This window comes from Ailuropoda melanoleuca, chromosome 8 (assembly GCF_002007445.2).
Source record: "Ailuropoda melanoleuca isolate Jingjing chromosome 8, ASM200744v2, whole genome shotgun sequence".
Taxonomy (NCBI): domain Eukaryota; kingdom Metazoa; phylum Chordata; class Mammalia; order Carnivora; family Ursidae; genus Ailuropoda; species Ailuropoda melanoleuca.
In genome coordinates, this window is record NC_048225.1 from 57,647,896 (window position 1) to 57,665,194 (window position 17,299).

The 17,299-nt window shown below is 41.9% G+C and overlaps 3 protein-coding genes across 3 annotated transcripts; all 3 read left to right on the forward strand.

The window, feature by feature from the left end:
* The first annotated feature begins 2,974 nt into the window (after positions 1-2,974).
* LOC100481025 (olfactory receptor 51B6) lies at positions 2,975-3,913 on the forward strand. The gene has a single exon (XM_002926106.4). The coding sequence runs from the start codon at positions 2,975-2,977 to the stop codon at positions 3,911-3,913; it is 939 nt and encodes a 312-aa protein (XP_002926152.2).
* A 469-nt stretch (positions 3,914-4,382) lies between these two features.
* LOC117803527 (olfactory receptor 51B6) lies at positions 4,383-5,463 on the forward strand. The gene is made up of 2 exons (XM_034667610.1): positions 4,383-4,455; positions 4,595-5,463. Exons 1-2 carry the CDS (start codon positions 4,383-4,385, stop codon positions 5,461-5,463), a joined length of 942 nt encoding a protein of 313 aa, XP_034523501.1.
* Positions 5,464-12,612: 7,149 nt separating this feature from the next.
* Positions 12,613-13,560, forward strand: LOC100480773 (olfactory receptor 51B6). The gene has a single exon (XM_002926105.4). It carries the CDS (start codon positions 12,613-12,615, stop codon positions 13,558-13,560), a length of 948 nt encoding a protein of 315 aa, XP_002926151.3.
* Positions 13,561-17,299: the final 3,739 nt, after the last annotated feature.

Sequence of the window (17,299 nt, forward strand, 5' to 3'; positions counted from 1 at the left end):
GGGTATAGACTCAGGAATGAATTGTGCATTTCTAATTCTTGCTCTCCCCATGTCTGCACCCATAGCCTCTCTGACCTCCATTCTAACGCTGTGATTTCCTGCATGGTCTTTCCCTCTAGAAGCCCAGATCAGTGACAATGATAGAATTTCTTCCAGAAGAGTGAGAAGGGGTAGATCTGTAATTATCAGAGGTTCAAACACTTTCTGGAGATTAGTCACTATCATCCAAGACTGATAAACCAAGTCAAAATTAATCTTGGATGGAGTATGGGCTGCGTGTGAGCCTTTAGATTAAGGACAGCTGTTTGCATAGCTTTGTATCTTCGGCACCTGGAAAAGGACACGGAGTGCAATAGGCATTCAACTCCCTGAATTGAAGATAGAGCAGAGTTTTTCTCTCCCTATTCCTTATAGCAGCCCTCGGGGTGTTTCCACGCTCTGGGGAGACACAGCTATATATTCAGAATCAATCAGCTGCTGAGTATCAATCAATCTATATGCTTTGATGATTTGAGAAACTGCTCAAAATCAGGCATGTAAGATGGTCAGAAAATCAATTTGTATGTGTAGGCAAACCAATCAGTAACTGGAAAAGAACACGAATTATGTGCAAGGCTTCTCCTAAAAAGTATGTATAGAGAATGGAGCCATAGGAAGCCCTGCAAATAGAATAAACAGAAGAATGGATTATAAATTTGAACTATCCAGAAAAGAAGGATAACAGACAAAGGTAAGGAGATTTAAAAAAAAAAAATGGAGGAGGGATAGAGGAAGTGTCAGGAAGAGTCTAAGGGAAGGTGAGGGAACATGTAAAAAGTAAAAGTCTGAGCAGGATCTCGGGGTTGTCTGCACAGAGCCCACAGTTGACGTAGCAGGGTTTGAGATGGGGAATTGGCTTCTCATTAATGAAAACCCAAGTCCGCTCTAAAAGAGACTCTGGGAGATGACAGATGGCTGCAGGGATAAGGCAAAAATCTAGGATTTTTAAAACCCCAGAATGTACAGGTAATCTCATGTTCAACAAAAATAGCTCTGAGTAAATCAAGTAAAATGTTCAGATTGTCCATACGAAAACAGAAAAGAGAGGCAGTAAGCTTGGTTGTACTCCAAAATACTACAAAGATTTCACCACTCCTGGAGTCTTTCTAATCCATAGTGCATAAAAAGGACTCTGCCAGTTGCTTACTGATACCAATGTATCACCTTGGACATATAACCAATATGACTCTGTAGAATGGGGAAAATAGGCTACTGTAAGGTTTCTAAAAAAAAAAAAAACGAGGCATATGTAGTGTCCTAATGTCCTGACACATAATGGAAACTCAGCAGGAAGACAGACAGGCTCTTCTCAATAACAAAGCTTCAAAAGTGGAGAAGAATCTACCCCTGGCAAAGCACCTCGGCATTGGCAACCCCATTCCATTCTCACACGCTGTGTCAAGAGCATCACTTGGCAAGGCAGAAATTGCTAGTATCATTTAAAGATAATGAAACCAAAGCCCAAGATTAATTGACTTTCCCAAAATCATTATTGTTACAAAGCAGCAGAGAGGGAACGTAAAGCAAATTCTTGTGAAGGTGAAAGCCCAGGAATCTTGTAGATCTTTTTTCATGGGCAAAGAGATGTCCCGGGATTCATATATTAAATTCACACGAAGGTGTTCTTTTCAAAGCATGTGAGATATTCAGTCCATACTAACCACAATAGAAGGTGGCCCTCATTGTCTCTGGAAGATGCCACCAATGCATGCTTTTTTAACTGCCAGACTTTGGCTCTCTACGCTAGGTGATACCTGGAAATTCAAAGGTCAGAGAGCCTTCTCACTTTTGTTAATCTCATCAGACTCCATAGCACTTTTTTAAATTTAAGGTTTTATTTATTTATTTGTCAGAGAAAGAGAGAGAGAGCGAGCACAAGCAGGGTGGGAGTCAAGCAGAGGAAGAAGCAGGCTCCCCACTGAGCCAGGAGCCCAATGCAGGACTCGATTCCAGGACCCTGAGATTATGACCTGAGCTGAAGGCAGCCGCTTAACTGGCTGAGCCACCCAGGCATTCCTAGACTCCATAGCTTTTAAGAATTAACCTCCTTGAACCTGTCTAAATAACTAATTTCAATTGTATCTCTAAATAGGTGATTTATGCTGTTAACAAATAGTGCTCTCAAATGTTTATCATAAAATCTCCTTTTAATTGCTCATTTCTGTATCAATAATGAGATTTTGAATTCTTTGAGACACAGCACACCAATAACCTAAGTATTATAATGCTAGACAACATATAGATTTTGAGGTCTGTGTGTTTTGGAGATAAACACATATAACTAACTCAGATTATTTCTGTAGCCTCTCCAAAGTCACTAGAGCTTCAGTTTTTCCATTCAGGCATAACCATTCCCTGAAAGGAACTAAGTCTATTTGATTGATTGATTGATTGATTGATTGATTTTTGTTTCTTTATATATGTTTGTTTGTTTTGCTATTGGATGTTCATGCTTGCTCTTCCAACATTGCATGGAACTAATTTTCTACTGACATTTTAGGTTTCAGACACTCTGGGGAAACTTTCCATCCACCCGCAATATCCCAAGTCAAGATAAGGATCACCATAAAAAACATGCTGTAAGTTCCAACACCATTATGGCACTACTCAGATATACTGATTTATTGTTTCATTTTGTCTTTATTTTCTTGATTATATAACTTACGAGTACATCAACCAGGTCTATTCTGCCTACTTGCTTTATCACCAGTATGTTGTCCAATAACCCTGAACGATACATAAAGTTCTTTATGCATCTATTCTCCCATTACCTAGGATTCTCGAAGGAAAGACTGCAACATTATCCTTGCTATCACTGGAAGTCAAGACTGGTAAACATCTAATGAACAGGTAGCACCCTCAGGGGCGACTTCTACAGAAATAGAGCTTCTGCTGCTTACCCAAAGGGAGTATTTTCCTCTTTGCAAAGCCTGCAATGTGGCTCAACACTACTGCTTCCCCTTTTCTGCTGACTGGCTTCCCAGGCATGGAGAAGGCACACCACTGGACCATCCCATTATTGGCGGTTTACGTCTCCATACTTCTTGGTAATGGCACCCTTCTCTTTCTTATCAGGGATGATCATAGCCTTCATGAGCCCATGTACTATTTCTTAGCTATGCTGGCATCCACAGACCTTGGAGTGACTTTAACCACGATGCCCACAGTTCTGGGGATCTTATGGTTGAATCACAGAGAGATTGGCCATCAGGCCTGCTTCTCTCAGGCCTACTTTATCCATACCCTTTCTATCGTGGAGTCTGGTGTTTTGCTTGCCATGGCCTATGACCGTTTCATTGCCATCTGCAACCCCTTGAGATACACTTCCATCCTTACCAACACCAAGGTAATGAAGATTGGGATGGGTGTACTGATAAGGGCTGGTCTGTCAATTATGCCAATAATTATTCACCTTCATTGGTTTCCCTATTGTCAATCCCATGTACTTTCTCATGCTTTTTGTCTACACCAAGATGTCATCAAGTTAGCCTGTGCTGACATCACCTTCAATCGTCTCTATCCAGTTGTGGTTGTATTTGCAATGGTCTTGTTGGACTTTCTCACCATCGTTTTCTCCTACATTTTGATACTCAAGACTGTCATGGGCATTGCATCTGGAGAAGAAAGAGCCAAGGCCCTTAACACATGTGTCTCTCACATCTGCTGCATCCTGGTCTTCTATGTCACTGTAGTTGGTCTGACATTTATTCATAGATTTGGCAGACATGCTCCTCGTGTGGTTCACATCACAATGAGCTATATCTACTTCCTTTTCCCCCCTTTTATCAACCCTGTTATCTATAGCATTAAAACCAAGCAGATCCAGAGTGGTATAATTCGCTTATTCTCTCTGCCTAGTTCTAGAGCAAGCTGACAGCTTTCTTCGTAGGAGCAACTAGAGAAAGACATGTCACTGGAAACCTACCTCTCTCTGATATTTAGAACATCATCTTACGTGGCACATTTATTGCTGGATTGTGCATGACATTTTATATATTGATTTATATATATATATATATATATATATATATATATATATATATATAANTATTTTCTTGATTATATAACTTACGAGTACATCAACCAGGTCTATTCTGCCTACTTGCTTTATCACCAGTATGTTGTCCAATAACCCTGAACGATACATAAAGTTCTTTATGCATCTATTCTCCCATTACCTAGGATTCTCGAAGGAAAGACTGCAACATTATCCTTGCTATCACTGGAAGTCAAGACTGGTAAACATCTAATGAACAGGTAGCACACTCAGGGGCGACTTCTACAGAAATAGAGCTTCTGCTGCATTACCCAAAGGGAGTATTTTCCTCTTTGCAAAGCCTGCAATGTGGCTCAACACTACTGCTTCCCCTTTTCTGCTGACTGGCTTCCCAGGCATGGAGAAGGCACACCACTGGACCATCCCATTATTGGCGGTTTACGTCTCCATACTTCTTGGTAATGGCACCCTTCTCTTTCTTATCAGGGATGATCATAGCCTTCATGAGCCCATGTACTATTTCTTAGCTATGCTGGCATCCACAGACCTTGGAGTGANTCTCTATCCCATTATTGGCGGTTTACGTCTCCATACTTCTTGGTAATGGCACCCTTCTCTTTCTTATCAGGGATGATCATAGCCTTCATGAGCCCATGTACTATTTCTTAGCTATGCTGGCATCCACAGACCTTGGAGTGACTTTAACCACGATGCCCACAGTTCTGGGGATCTTATGGTTGAATCACAGAGAGATTGGCCATCAGGCCTGCTTCTCTCAGGCCTACTTTATCCATACCCTTTCTATCGTGGAGTCTGGTGTTTTGCTTGCCATGGCCTATGACCGTTTCATTGCCATCTGCAACCCCTTGAGATACACTTCCATCCTTACCAACACCAAGGTAATGAAGATTGGGATGGGTGTACTGATAAGGGCTGGTCTGTCAATTATGCCAATAATTATTCACCTTCATTGGTTTCCCTATTGTCAATCCCATGTACTTTCTCATGCTTTTTGTCTACACCAAGATGTCATCAAGTTAGCCTGTGCTGACATCACCTTCAATCGTCTCTATCCAGTTGTGGTTGTATTTGCAATGGTCTTGTTGGACTTTCTCGCCATCGTTTTCTCCTACATTTTGATACTCAAGACTGTCATGGGCATTGCATCTGGACAAGAAAGAGCCAAGGCCCTTAACACATGTGTCTCTCACATCTGCTGCATCCTGGTCTTCTATGTCACTGTAGTTGGTCTGACATTTATTCATAGATTTGGCAGACATGCTCCTCGTGTGGTTCACATCACAATGAGCTATATCTACTTCCTTTTCCCCCCTTTTATCAACCCTGTTATCTATAGCATTAAAACCAAGCAGATCCAGAGTGGTATAATTCGCTTATTCTCTCTGCCTAGTTCTAGAGCAAGCTGACAGCTTTCTTCGTAGGAGCAACTAGAGAAAGACATGTCACTGGAAACCTACCTCTCTCTGATATTTAGAACATCATCTTACGTGGCACATTTATTGCTGGATTGTGCATGACATTTTATATATTGATATATATATATATATATATAACGCTAAGCATATATCTCAAGTGTCCAACTGATTGACTCTTTTCTCCAGTAACTCACCCTATTCGGTGAGACTAAAGCACCTGATATATGATTCTTAGATCAACAATATGGGTCTCTGACTGTTTGAGTCAAAGCCCATTGTTTTTCCACATGTTCTATATGCCTTGGCTCTGATATAACTAGCAATGACACTCTTAATCTCAAACATACATCTATTTTTTTTTTGCTAATATAGAAATAGTTGCTCTTTCTAGAAAATTGCACCAAGCGAAACATTGAGCCTTACCCTATCATCAGCTCAATATGGCAACTCTAGGGAAACTGTGTCTAAATCTATTCAGTTAAATGTTTGATAAATATTTATTAAATATTATTATTTTTAGTAATATATATGTGAATATATGCAAAAAAATATTACAACAGAGATAAAATTCCTAATCCAGACAACCATTGTCTTGATGAGTTAGTCCTAGATACGGGAAACAGAGATCTGTATTCTTAAACAGTAAAGTGGTATTAAAGGTCCAGCTACACCACAGAGAAGGCTAGATGGGGGTTCCGGGAATGTGAAATATACCAGCCCCGACAAACAGTTGGTCATATGCGTGAGTATGGAGAGAGAGAGGATGGAGGCCATGTTTGTGACTCGAGCTAAAAATGACCTTTTCTGGCTCCAAATAGCTGCCAAAGTTGATTCTGTTCACAGTCTAGACATGCGGAGGACTTCACCACCCTATGGCCAGCTGAAGACCTGTACATAAGGCTCAGCTGGCAGGTTTTAAAGCGAATCAGAAAAGATATTCTTATGAACAGGAGATTGAGTATGAAATGCTAGGATTACACAAGGGGCCACCCAGCGACTAGTCACTTCCCTTCATATGGATGGAGCCTGTCTCTGGGCTCTGTCATGCTGACATTCAAAGTGCTCTCTGACTCCTGCACCTACTCTCATTCATAGGAAGGTGAGAATTTCCCAGAACTACTGGGATTAATGACTAGTATGGAGAAAACAAACATGAAACCAGACCTTTAGAGCAGCTTCCAGGCTCATAAATAATCTCTACCAGATCAGCTCAATGGACTGTTTGTTTGTTCATTCATTTATTTTTACTGAACTCAGCTGTCTGTCTGCATGACATTTGTCCTTCTCCTTTCATAGTTTCTGGATGGTGTGTTCCAGGAGGATAATGATATTATAGGTCTTATCTCCTACTGTATTACAGAAACTACCACATGGATAATCTTAAATAAAATACAACTTTTTGATCGAAATGAATAAAACTTAAAGTGATCCATGTGTCTGTGTGTCTGTTGGTTCTCCTGATTATGTTTCTGAATCTACATGTCCTCTCAATGTCTCTGTTATTATGTCCTGGAATGCCTTCAAATATTTGGCGACCCTAAGTTGTATTCTGATGTAACACACTCACAAATATAAGCTCATAACTATGTCTGAATGCATCCTTCCCTTGTGCTCTTGGGAATTCAAGGGCATCTAAACTCCATCAGAGGAAATCTTTCTTGACTTTCTCTCTAGGCCCAGTGATTCTGGGACCTCCCATAGCAGACAAATAGAAAGGGCATTAGGATAACAAGGTATTTTAGAAAGTCTTCAAGTGGGTGCAGTTCATTGAGACCTTCAAATTTTCTCTCTTCCTTTTCTCTCCTTCCCTACATTGTAGAGATTGTATGGAGAGATCAGAGAAAGAGCTCTTAAGAAATAAAGGACTGGGAAGTCAGTTTCACTTAGATGGAGGTGAATCCTATGAAACAGAGCAGAGCGCTGGGATCATGATGAACCCAGCTGAATATCTGGGTCAAGGGAGTTAGGGTGGGGAAACTGTCCTGATAGACCAGTTTAATGCCTTTCTCTGGCCCTTATATCCACATATGCTTTAATGTAGAGGCAAAGTCCTGGGAGTTCTCCAAAAACAAACAAACAAAACAGAGCAAAAAGTCCATCCTCCCTAACTTTTCTTTCCTACCAGTATGTGATACTCAAAATTAATCACCCTCCTGGTGCCCAAACCAGGGAACAGCTCGAGACCTTGGGGCACCACTGTTCCAAAGCTCCAAATTCCCAAGGCTGGGAGAATAAAGGAGGGAAGAGGCAAAAACGGGCCTTGGGGAGGACCTTCTGAAACAAATGCTCCTTGAAGTGTGGCTTCTGGGTATGATCTAAAGACGAGGTGTTGGAACCAAGATGTGGTGTTAGAACCAAGGGTCAGGGGTCCAGGCTCACATCTATGGCACCGATGAACAACAAAAGACTCATTAACAGGTCAGTAAAAAGCTCCAGCATATCTTGTCCTGGAAGGCTTAGTATAGGCAACAGGTAATGGCAGGGCAGGATGGGTGTAGAGAGTTGCTTTAATGAAATTTACCGAGAAAGGCAGTAATATGTCAATCAAGAGGTAATGAGGCATAGGAATATATCCCAATGACTCCCTCAAAAACTGGGCTTCCAAATAATCTTTTCTTGCAGATTTGTGGAATAGGGAAAGCCAAAATCTGCCTTCCCCTTCCTTACTAGACAGATATACGTTGAAAGAAAAAAAGCAGAACATCTGTGGGAATAGAGGCAGATATCTCTAGAATGATTCAGAGCTCTGGGATGGATTATCTGTTTCCTTTGTTGCTCTCTTCAGCTCTTACCCCCTGTGTGTGCCGCCAGTTATTTACAGCCCCAGAGTTTAAATCAAGTTGAGGAGGGGAGGCACTGTCGTGACCAAGGGTAGAGACTAACAGCAAGAAAAACTTGCCAAACAGACGAGTCTCCGATTAAAGCAGTGGCAGAATTTGAGGAATCTGACATTAGATACTCTGCTTTAAATTGCTTCATATTCCCAGAAGTGAGCCTATTAGCTATCAGGAAATCAGTGTGCAAAGTGTACCTCTATATTGAGGTATAGGCACTGTAGATTTTGAGGATCTCAAACTCCCCACAGATAAAGAGTGATAGTGGATCTGGTGTTGGGGTGGTGTGGGTAGGGGACAGTGGTCACCCTTTTTACCAGAAGGGATGCTACCCAAGGAAAAAAGCTGGATGCTTTGGGTAGAAAGCCATTCACAGCCAGTATTCACTGATAAAAAAAGTCAGGAATTTATTGCCTCTATAGGTTAGATGATCAGTTCATGGCTTTGGAAAAGTATAAGCATATGTACTGAGACCTATATTATTTGGTGATTAAATTACATACATTGGATACCATGTATCAGAACATAAAGCACTGCTAGGTATAAATCACCTAGTCAGACAGTGGAGTTGATGTCTGGAATGCAGACGATAAGAAGAAAGGGTACAAGACAGGGAATGCAGACGATGAGAAGAAAGGGTACAAGGCAGACAGGGGCATGAAGGCTGGAAACAAAAGGGAGAAGGAAAGGCAATTGTAAAGTTTTGTTACTTGAATGTCTGGACGGTGTTCCTCCATGAGAACACACATACGAGAAGAGACACTCAGAGTGTCTTCTTGAAGCCTCCAAGTTTCTGGAATAGAATAATTAGTTTGGAATAGAATAATTAGTTTGGGGAAATAGTTGTTCATCAATACAAGATCTTAAGGGCTCCCTGGAAATGAACACCCCCATGAGTTGATGGATATATTTTGCAAGGTTGAGGCAATAGTTAGAGAATTATAAGTCTTTGCAGTGTTAAAAATGATTTTAAAAGACCACGTAGATGACACCAACAAATTTTTTTTATTTTTTATTTTGCTATTATTACGTTCAATTAGCCAACATATAGTACATCATTAGTTTTTAATGTAGTGTCCAATGATTCATTAGCTGCGTATAACACCTAGTGCTCATTACAACGCATGCCCTCCTTAATGCCCATCACCCGGTGACCCCATCCCTCTACCCATGAGAGACTCTGGACTCCAGGAAACAAACTGAGGGACATCATCAATTCTTTTTAAAGATTTTATTAATTTATTTGAGAGAAAGGGCATGAGCGGGGGGAGAGGGAGAGGAAAAGGGAGAAACAGACTCCCTGCTGAGTGCAGAGCTCCATCTCAGGACACTGAGATCATGACATGAGCCAAAGTCAGACGCTTAACTGACTGAGCCAGCCAGGCGCCCCGACACAAACAAATTCATTTAGCACTTCATGAAGTGGACAGTCTCTGCTTGGAGAACAGCAATATGGGGTGCAAGGCAGAAGATTTTCACAGGATAAAGAGTAAAGAACAAAGAACAAGAAAGAGACAAATAGAAAATACCTTCTTGCTGGAGCCACATAGTCAACCTGTGTGGGGTGAGAGGGACCAGAGTTGGCTTGGCCTTGGGGGTCTGGCTGACGGATATACCATGTTTCTGGTCAAGGGGAGCATTTACAGGGACACGAAAGTTGTCTAAGTTTCAGTTTGCTGATGTGGCACCCTCAATAGGGGCCTCTCCATCTTGGGCCTAGAGAGTTTATTTCAACAGCACCAAACTGTGTCATTGAGTACATGACCCTAATTACCACTTAACTGTCCCTCCAACCCCCGGACCTCCGCACACACACACACTGGCAGCACTCAGCTGCACAAAGTATGCTCATTACTTTGATTGATTCAAGTGCAGATTCTTAGTCTGAGTGTGAACCCGGAAAGGGACCCATTAAGGCTTATTTTTTTCAGATATGACCGAGTAGATCATCATTTCTGAAATTCCCCTTGTCTAACGTGGTGCGGGAAAAGAGCAATTCTGCTACTTCCTGGCATCTGGACCCTGTGAGGCCCTCTTCATTATCTTCAATATCAGTTACAGAAAAATGGGGAAAGTAGGATGTTTGTGGGCAATCTATTAAAGAATAGGGCACATTGGCACCACGGCCGACCGAGTGTGCTGTATAATAGGAAGCCGTTCTGCTCTCCAGCTCTCTTCCTCGCCCTGTCTGGCTCCCCACCCCTCTGGGTCTCAGCATGTTCTAGGAAATAGCCCAGGCTAGGCTTGTGAGGCTAGGCAACTGGGACCCATCCTTGTCAAACCAGTTTCTTTTTTAGTGTTGGGGTTTTTGGATTTTGGTTTTTTTTTTGTTTTTTGGGGTTTTGGGTTGTTTTTTTTGTTTGTTTGTTTGTTTGTTTTGGTGAGTTGTTGTTTTTTGATTTTTTGTTTTTTTGTTTTTGGTTTTGGTTTTGGTTTGCCCAGTCTGCTCCTCCCAGCTCTACCAGGGCAAAGCCTACCTTGCCCCCACCCCCATGTGAATCCCAAGGCTGCAGGTTTCCATCAGTCTGGTCTGCACTTACTAAAGAGCTCCTCCATATGAAACATAAGGAATAGCATGAAAGACATTAGGAGAAGGAAGGGAAGAGTGAAGGGGGGGAAATCAGAGGGGAGATGAACCATGAGAGACTATGGACTACAGGAAACAAACTGAGAATTTCAGAGGGGAGGGGGGTGGGGGATGGGTTAGCCCAGTGATGGGTATTAAGGAGGGCACGTATTACATGGAGCACTGGGCGTTACCAGCAACTAATGAATCATGGAACACTATATCAAAAACTCATGATGTCTGTATGGCGACTAGCATAACATAATAAAATTTAAAAATAAAATAAAATAAAATAAAAAAGACTTCAGATGAAAATAAATAAACAATAAATAAATTAAATAAATAAATAAATAAAATAGAGGGCTCCTCCTCTTTTCTCATTCCCCCCTCCTCCTGCTCCAGACTCTAGCCATACATTTCAATCGTTGTCATCTTAGAACCCCATTCTTAAGACCCCATTGTCCTACACCTCTTCTCCAACCATTTTGAGCAAATTGGAATGACTCAACATACTTGAGTGTGTGAGTGACCCGGCTTGCCCCTGCCAAACAGAATCAGAATGGCTCCTTCCTATAAATGTAACCCAAACTCCTCACGTAGACGTCATGTCCCACCACTTACAAAGTCCACTCCCAAATGATACTGCATTTAGTCCTCACAGGGCAAGGCAGATTGCATTCCTCTCATTTATTTTCAGATGAGGATCACAGGCTGAGAGAGTAGAAGGGGTCTGCCCAAAATTACATAGCTGAACATTGGAGGGCTGAAACGTCAGCTAAGGCATTATCTGAAAGTCAAAGTTTGGATGTCTTGGAGGCTTGTGATGAACTCATTCTAGAATATTCTTTGTAATGCTCATGGTGATATATTGGTATTTGCCCATATCCTAGCTTATCCCCACACTGGTAGAAGTATTTACAAAGCATAGATATTTAAGTGTTTTTGAGTTTTAGTTGTGGTAAGAGGACCACCATGCTAACCCTTTCATATGACTTTTCGAAACCAATAAAACCTCCGACAATCTAATCATTTGTTACTCCTCTCTTGATTTCTCTAGCTGATTTGGGTACGAATTATTTCTTCAAGCCCTTTCTTGCCTTAGGAATTTCTCCTCTGTTCTTCCCTCAGACTGAAATTTTCCTTTCTTTTTACCTGATTCCTACACATCTATCAGATGATATATAAACTGGGAAGCTTTCTTTTTTCTTTTCTTTTTTTTATGATATGTTAGTCACCATACAGTACTTCATTAGTTTTTGATGTAGTGTTCCATGATTCATTTTTTATGTGTAACACCCAGTGCTCCTTGCAATTCGTGCCCTCCTTAATACCCGTTTCTTTGACCATACCCAAACTTTGCCAGATGTAATAAAGTAAGTCACCTACCTGTTCCCACTGCGTCCTGCAACTGCTCTATTATAATTTTTACATTGCCGTTATTCCTCTTTCACTGTCTGAATCTGTCTCAATTTATAAGGACAAGAACCAGCTGTATCGCGTAAACTTACTACCATATCCGCCTCCCCCGGCACATATATAAGCACTGATTTGCAGTTGTTGGTCGTATTGTTTTTCTATCTCTAAGGCTTTCCTAAGAATGACTGCTTTATTTCTCTGGTGTCACTACAGTTTAGGGAAGAGCTACAGGAAGTAAAAAAGTAGAAACTTAAGAAGGAGAATTTCTAAAGACCTACAGATCTGTGCGTAGTCTTTCCTTGAGAGAAGACTTATCCTATCATAATGCCCATTATGGAACTCAACACCAGTGCCACACCCTTTCTGCTCACTGGCTTTGTGGGCCTGGAGAAAGCTCACCACTGGATCTCCATCCCGTTATCTGTTGTCTATATCGCCATACTTCTTGGCAATGGCATACTCCTATTTCTCATCAGGGTTGACCATAACCTCCGTGAACCCATGTACTATTTCTTAGCCATGCTGGCCACCACGGATCTTGGGATGACCCTGGTTACAATGCCCACAGTGCTATCTGTAATGTGGATAAATCACAGGGAAATCGGCCACGGCACCTGCTTTCTCCAAGCCTACTTCATCCACAGTTTCTCTACAATAGAGTCTGGAATTTTGCTTGCCATGGCCTATGATCGCTTCATTGCCATCCGCAACCCACTGAGATATACTTCCATTCTCACAAACACCCAAGTGATAAAGATTGGAGTGGGAGCTTTTGTGAGGGGATTTGTCCTCATCTTGCCTCCAATATTGCCTCTCTATTGGTTTTCCTATTGCAGATCCCGTGTCCTCTCTCACGCATTCTGCCTCCACCAGGATGTTATCAAATTAGCCTGTGCTGACATCACCTTCAATCGCCTATATCCTATTGTGGTGGTATTTTCTGTGGCCCTAATGGACTGCCTGATAATCTTTTGCTCCTATATTTTGATTCTCCAGACCGTCATGAGCATTGCCTCTGGAGAGGAGAGGTCCAAGGCCCTCAACACATGTGTCTCCCACATCTGCTGCATCCTGGTCTTTTATGTCACTGTTTTTGGTTTGACATTTGTCCACCGATTTGGGAAGAATGTTCCCCATCTAGTACACGTCACAATGAGCTACGTCTACTTCCTTTTTCCCCCTGTTATGAACCCTGTCATTTACAGTATTAAAACTAAGCAGATTCGCAGTGGTTTACTCCAATTAGTCTCTCTGTCCCCATCAAGAAAATGACATTTACTCTCTCCTGTCTGGGAAGGACTAAGAGGTTATAAGCATCGTGATAACTTGACTGGCATGCATTTCTTAGAAGTACATTAAAATAAATAGGCAAATGTCAGAAAAATATGTCTTACAACAGTTTTTTTTCCTGCCACTCCCTTTTTTTCATGAGAATGAAATGTAATAAGTCATGTAAAACACAAAACACAGTGCAAGGTGCTTAGCATGTGTTCCGTGGATCCTCATTCTGTACTAAATGCCTTCATTTATAGCAGCTCTTATGTGACTCTGATTCTGGGGCATGATCCAACAAATTTATCGCAGATTCCATTCTTAGTTGTTTTCTCATGTGGACTGGACATCCCAGCAACCATTAACTTTTATCTGTTGTGTCCCTTGTGTGCACCTAGTTGCATTTTCTAGAACCTTGTCATCAGTGAAGCAGAGAGCCTTCCTGAGCTAATTTCCAAATGATTGCTATTGAACACAGTACACATGCAAGACAACATGTAGAATATTAATACCCAATTTTTACATAGTGAAGTGAATTGAAATCAAGAAGTAAATCAATTCCTGGTCCAGAGGAAGAAGTTTTGTTATGATGATCTTGATGAAAGGGTGCTAATCAGAAATTACATATAATCAGAGCCCAAAGGAGAAATTAATTCAGATCAGAACTGGACATGATTGGAGCTTGGTGCGTATTCCTCAGGTGTGCAGAACAGAGGTTAAGGAAGGGTAGATTATGTGTGTGCAAGAATGGGGAAAGAAAGAAAAAGCAGGAGACACATGTATTAGGGGCAGAAGAAAGCCTGGCCTGAAGAAAAGGGTTTTATGGCAGGCTCTAGGGATATGTTTAACCCAAATAGCAGGAGAGGAGGGATTCAGATCATATCCCATTCTCAAGGGTGGCAGTAAGGATGCTTATAAATTAAATACAGGAAGAGGTAGAAATAAATTTGCCAGAGTTCAACAAGTCTTGTGCAGGTCACCACAGGCAGATTATTTCCCTGAAGATTGATGGAATCAGAGTCAAATATAGGTGAATTTCTGATCTCTTGCACATTCCCTTGCTCTTGATCGCCAAGGAGAAGAACTTCACAGAATCACTGGGTTTTGGGGTAGTAAGGAGGTAAGCCAAATGTGCAAATGTGGGACCATGGCAAATGCTCTGGCGTGGTTTACAAGGTATGTAATGTGTCCTGTGTGTGTCAGGCCCAAAGACTGGCACACCTTTCTGTTTAGAAACGCCTGCCACACTTGAAATTTATTCTTTCATGTCTATCTCTCCTCCTCCCTACTGGACTGTGAAATCCACTGTATACCAGCTTCAAGCACAATGCTTCGGTTGAGTAGAGTAGGGGCTTACGAAAGTTCTCTATTAAATCAAATAATAAATTAAGAGTGGATGATGTTCCTGTGTCTATTTCTCTTAGTTTTACATATAAAGATGTGTCTGTACATATAAAGACAGAGATCGAAGTCTCTGTATTTGAGACATTCCTCTGAGCTTTTGCCCCCTCTACGTGACAGGAGACTTCCCAAGGTAAATAATGGAAATCTCCTGTGTTCAGGGTCAGCCCATTCCTTCCTGGGCATATATTATGAGTACACTGAAGCCAGCCTCATAGGGCATCTTTCTTAACTTCCCAAAGTTTCCATTGGTGAATTTTCTTTTTAATGCTGTTATATGAAATGTTGATTTTTAGTGAACAATTATCAATCATTATAGTTTCCATATTTTCTTAAGTGCTGCAAGATACCCAAGGAGAAAAAGAAGAGAAAGAAAAAAAGATACGGAAGAGGAGTCTATAAGGGGATTGCTCAAGCCACAGATGCTTCTTCACCTCCTTGCCATAGCAGTCCATTCAATGTGGGATAGATAAGGGACCATCAATAAAACCAATTGTGATAATAATACTACTTGCAATAACCTTGAATTCCAGTGGTGGTTTATTGCCTCTACCAAAGAACATTTATTTCTGGTCTGGTAAGGACTTCTGTAGACATTATATCACTAGGGCAGGAACTGGGCCAGAACTGAAAATAACGACTTTACTATGTATCAACGGTCCATGGAGGTATCTAGGTAACTGAGGGACTGGTGGTCACTGAGCAACAGGTTCTGTGCTTTGAGAGCAGTGGTATCAGAGTGTCATTTGTGTTTGCCAGCTGTGGAAACCATGGGATGAGCGCATACAGTGATGTCAAAAACAAAATGATGTCAGGCTGGCTCCAGCCCAGCAATAAGCTATCAACATGATCTTATCCCTTCTCAGGGGATTAAGGAGGGATAGGATCAAGCATGTGGTAGAAAATACTGTGAAGAGAGGCATTTAGATAGAGAGAGAAACCTTTATCCACAGTCATGGATATGGTTTTACTACTCTCAAAGAAGTCCTTCCATAAAGCATATTCATACGTTAAAACATTAGTGAGATACTCGTCACCCTGTGGCCTGAAGGGGCTCTGGGTGTGACTGACTACCGGCCTCACACCATTCTGGGAGCATTAAGGCCCTGGTGAGGCTTAACGCTGCAATAAAATGCACTGGATTATATTCAACACAATGTGATACATTTCAATTACACAGTAATGTTTTTAAAAATCTTTAAATAGAACCTTTGAGGACAAGGGTTGTGGTCCAGACATTACCTCCACTTCAAACGGCACTCTCTATAATATCTTAGATGTTCAATATCTACTGGCTTGAAGGCAGGATGAAGTTCATGTCCCTAATCATTCTTGGAGGACCTCTGCCTACCTCTCTGGGGATGTGAGAGTCTGCCTGTGGCCAGAGGGACATGCATGTAGGCTGGAGAAGGAGGCCCAGCCTCACCACCAGCACTGGGAACCACACACATTGAAAACTGCCAAGTTCCAGTTACAAGAGGACTTAGCCTCAGCTGAGCATTCAAGGAGGAGCCCGGCAATCATTTTCCATGTGCAGGACAGCTGTGATGCAAGGGCACCCAAGGAACATGCCTGGCTTGTCCAGCTTTGTGCTGAGGACTGAGTGGCTCAGAGGAGAGCCTAAGTGGGCAAGATGAGAAACAGTAAGTAGAGAGGACAGAACACGCCTTAGGTGGGAGGAGAAGGTCAGTGGACTAGATGGGAAAGAAAATGAGTGAAGGAAGGGTAGAAGACAAAGGAGAGAGGACCAGGGAGATAGGAGTGAGTGTCAGAAAGGGAACCCAAGGGAAGGTCTCTTCGTGGGCAGGAAGTTAAAGAGAGAAAGGAAATCAGGGTGTTTCCCTGGGACCCAAGTTCAGGGGAATCATGCTTTATCAGTGACTAACCCCTACCTGCCCCCAACCAGGAGTTCCCATGCATGCAGTATTGAGAGGGCTGAGGGGGGAGTGCTAGCTGAGCCATGAGACAACAGTCCTGAATGCTTAGCCCCTCCCCGGACTTGGAGGCTTTATCTTGTGGGCACAAGCCTTCTGCTCTCCAACCATTCCCCTCCCAACTTTGCAAAAACTGCCACCTGACCCCATAGTGAATGAACCAGGAGACAGCCTGTAGGAATGGGGCAAAAGGCTGTCCCTCAGGTCTCGATATGGTTCAGATGGAAGAGAAATTCCACTACACACCTTACAAAATCACTTAATCCTCAATTTTTGCTATTTCTCTGTTACCTAGAATAAAACCATTCTCAACAGAGGTTTCTGAAGTTAAAATGAAAAATAAGGTTTCTGACAGGCTGGTACAGCACAATAGATGCATTTAAACGTCTTCTTTTATGTAAGTG

Coding starts and splice junctions, on each gene's coding strand:
- LOC100481025 (XM_002926106.4), top strand. CDS start 2,975: ATGTGGCTCAACACTACTGCTTCCCCTTTTCTGCTGACTGGCTTCCCA.
- LOC117803527 (XM_034667610.1), top strand. CDS start 4,383: ATGTGGCTCAACACTACTGCTTCCCCTTTTCTGCTGACTGGCTTCCCA.
- LOC100480773 (XM_002926105.4), top strand. CDS start 12,613: ATGCCCATTATGGAACTCAACACCAGTGCCACACCCTTTCTGCTCACT.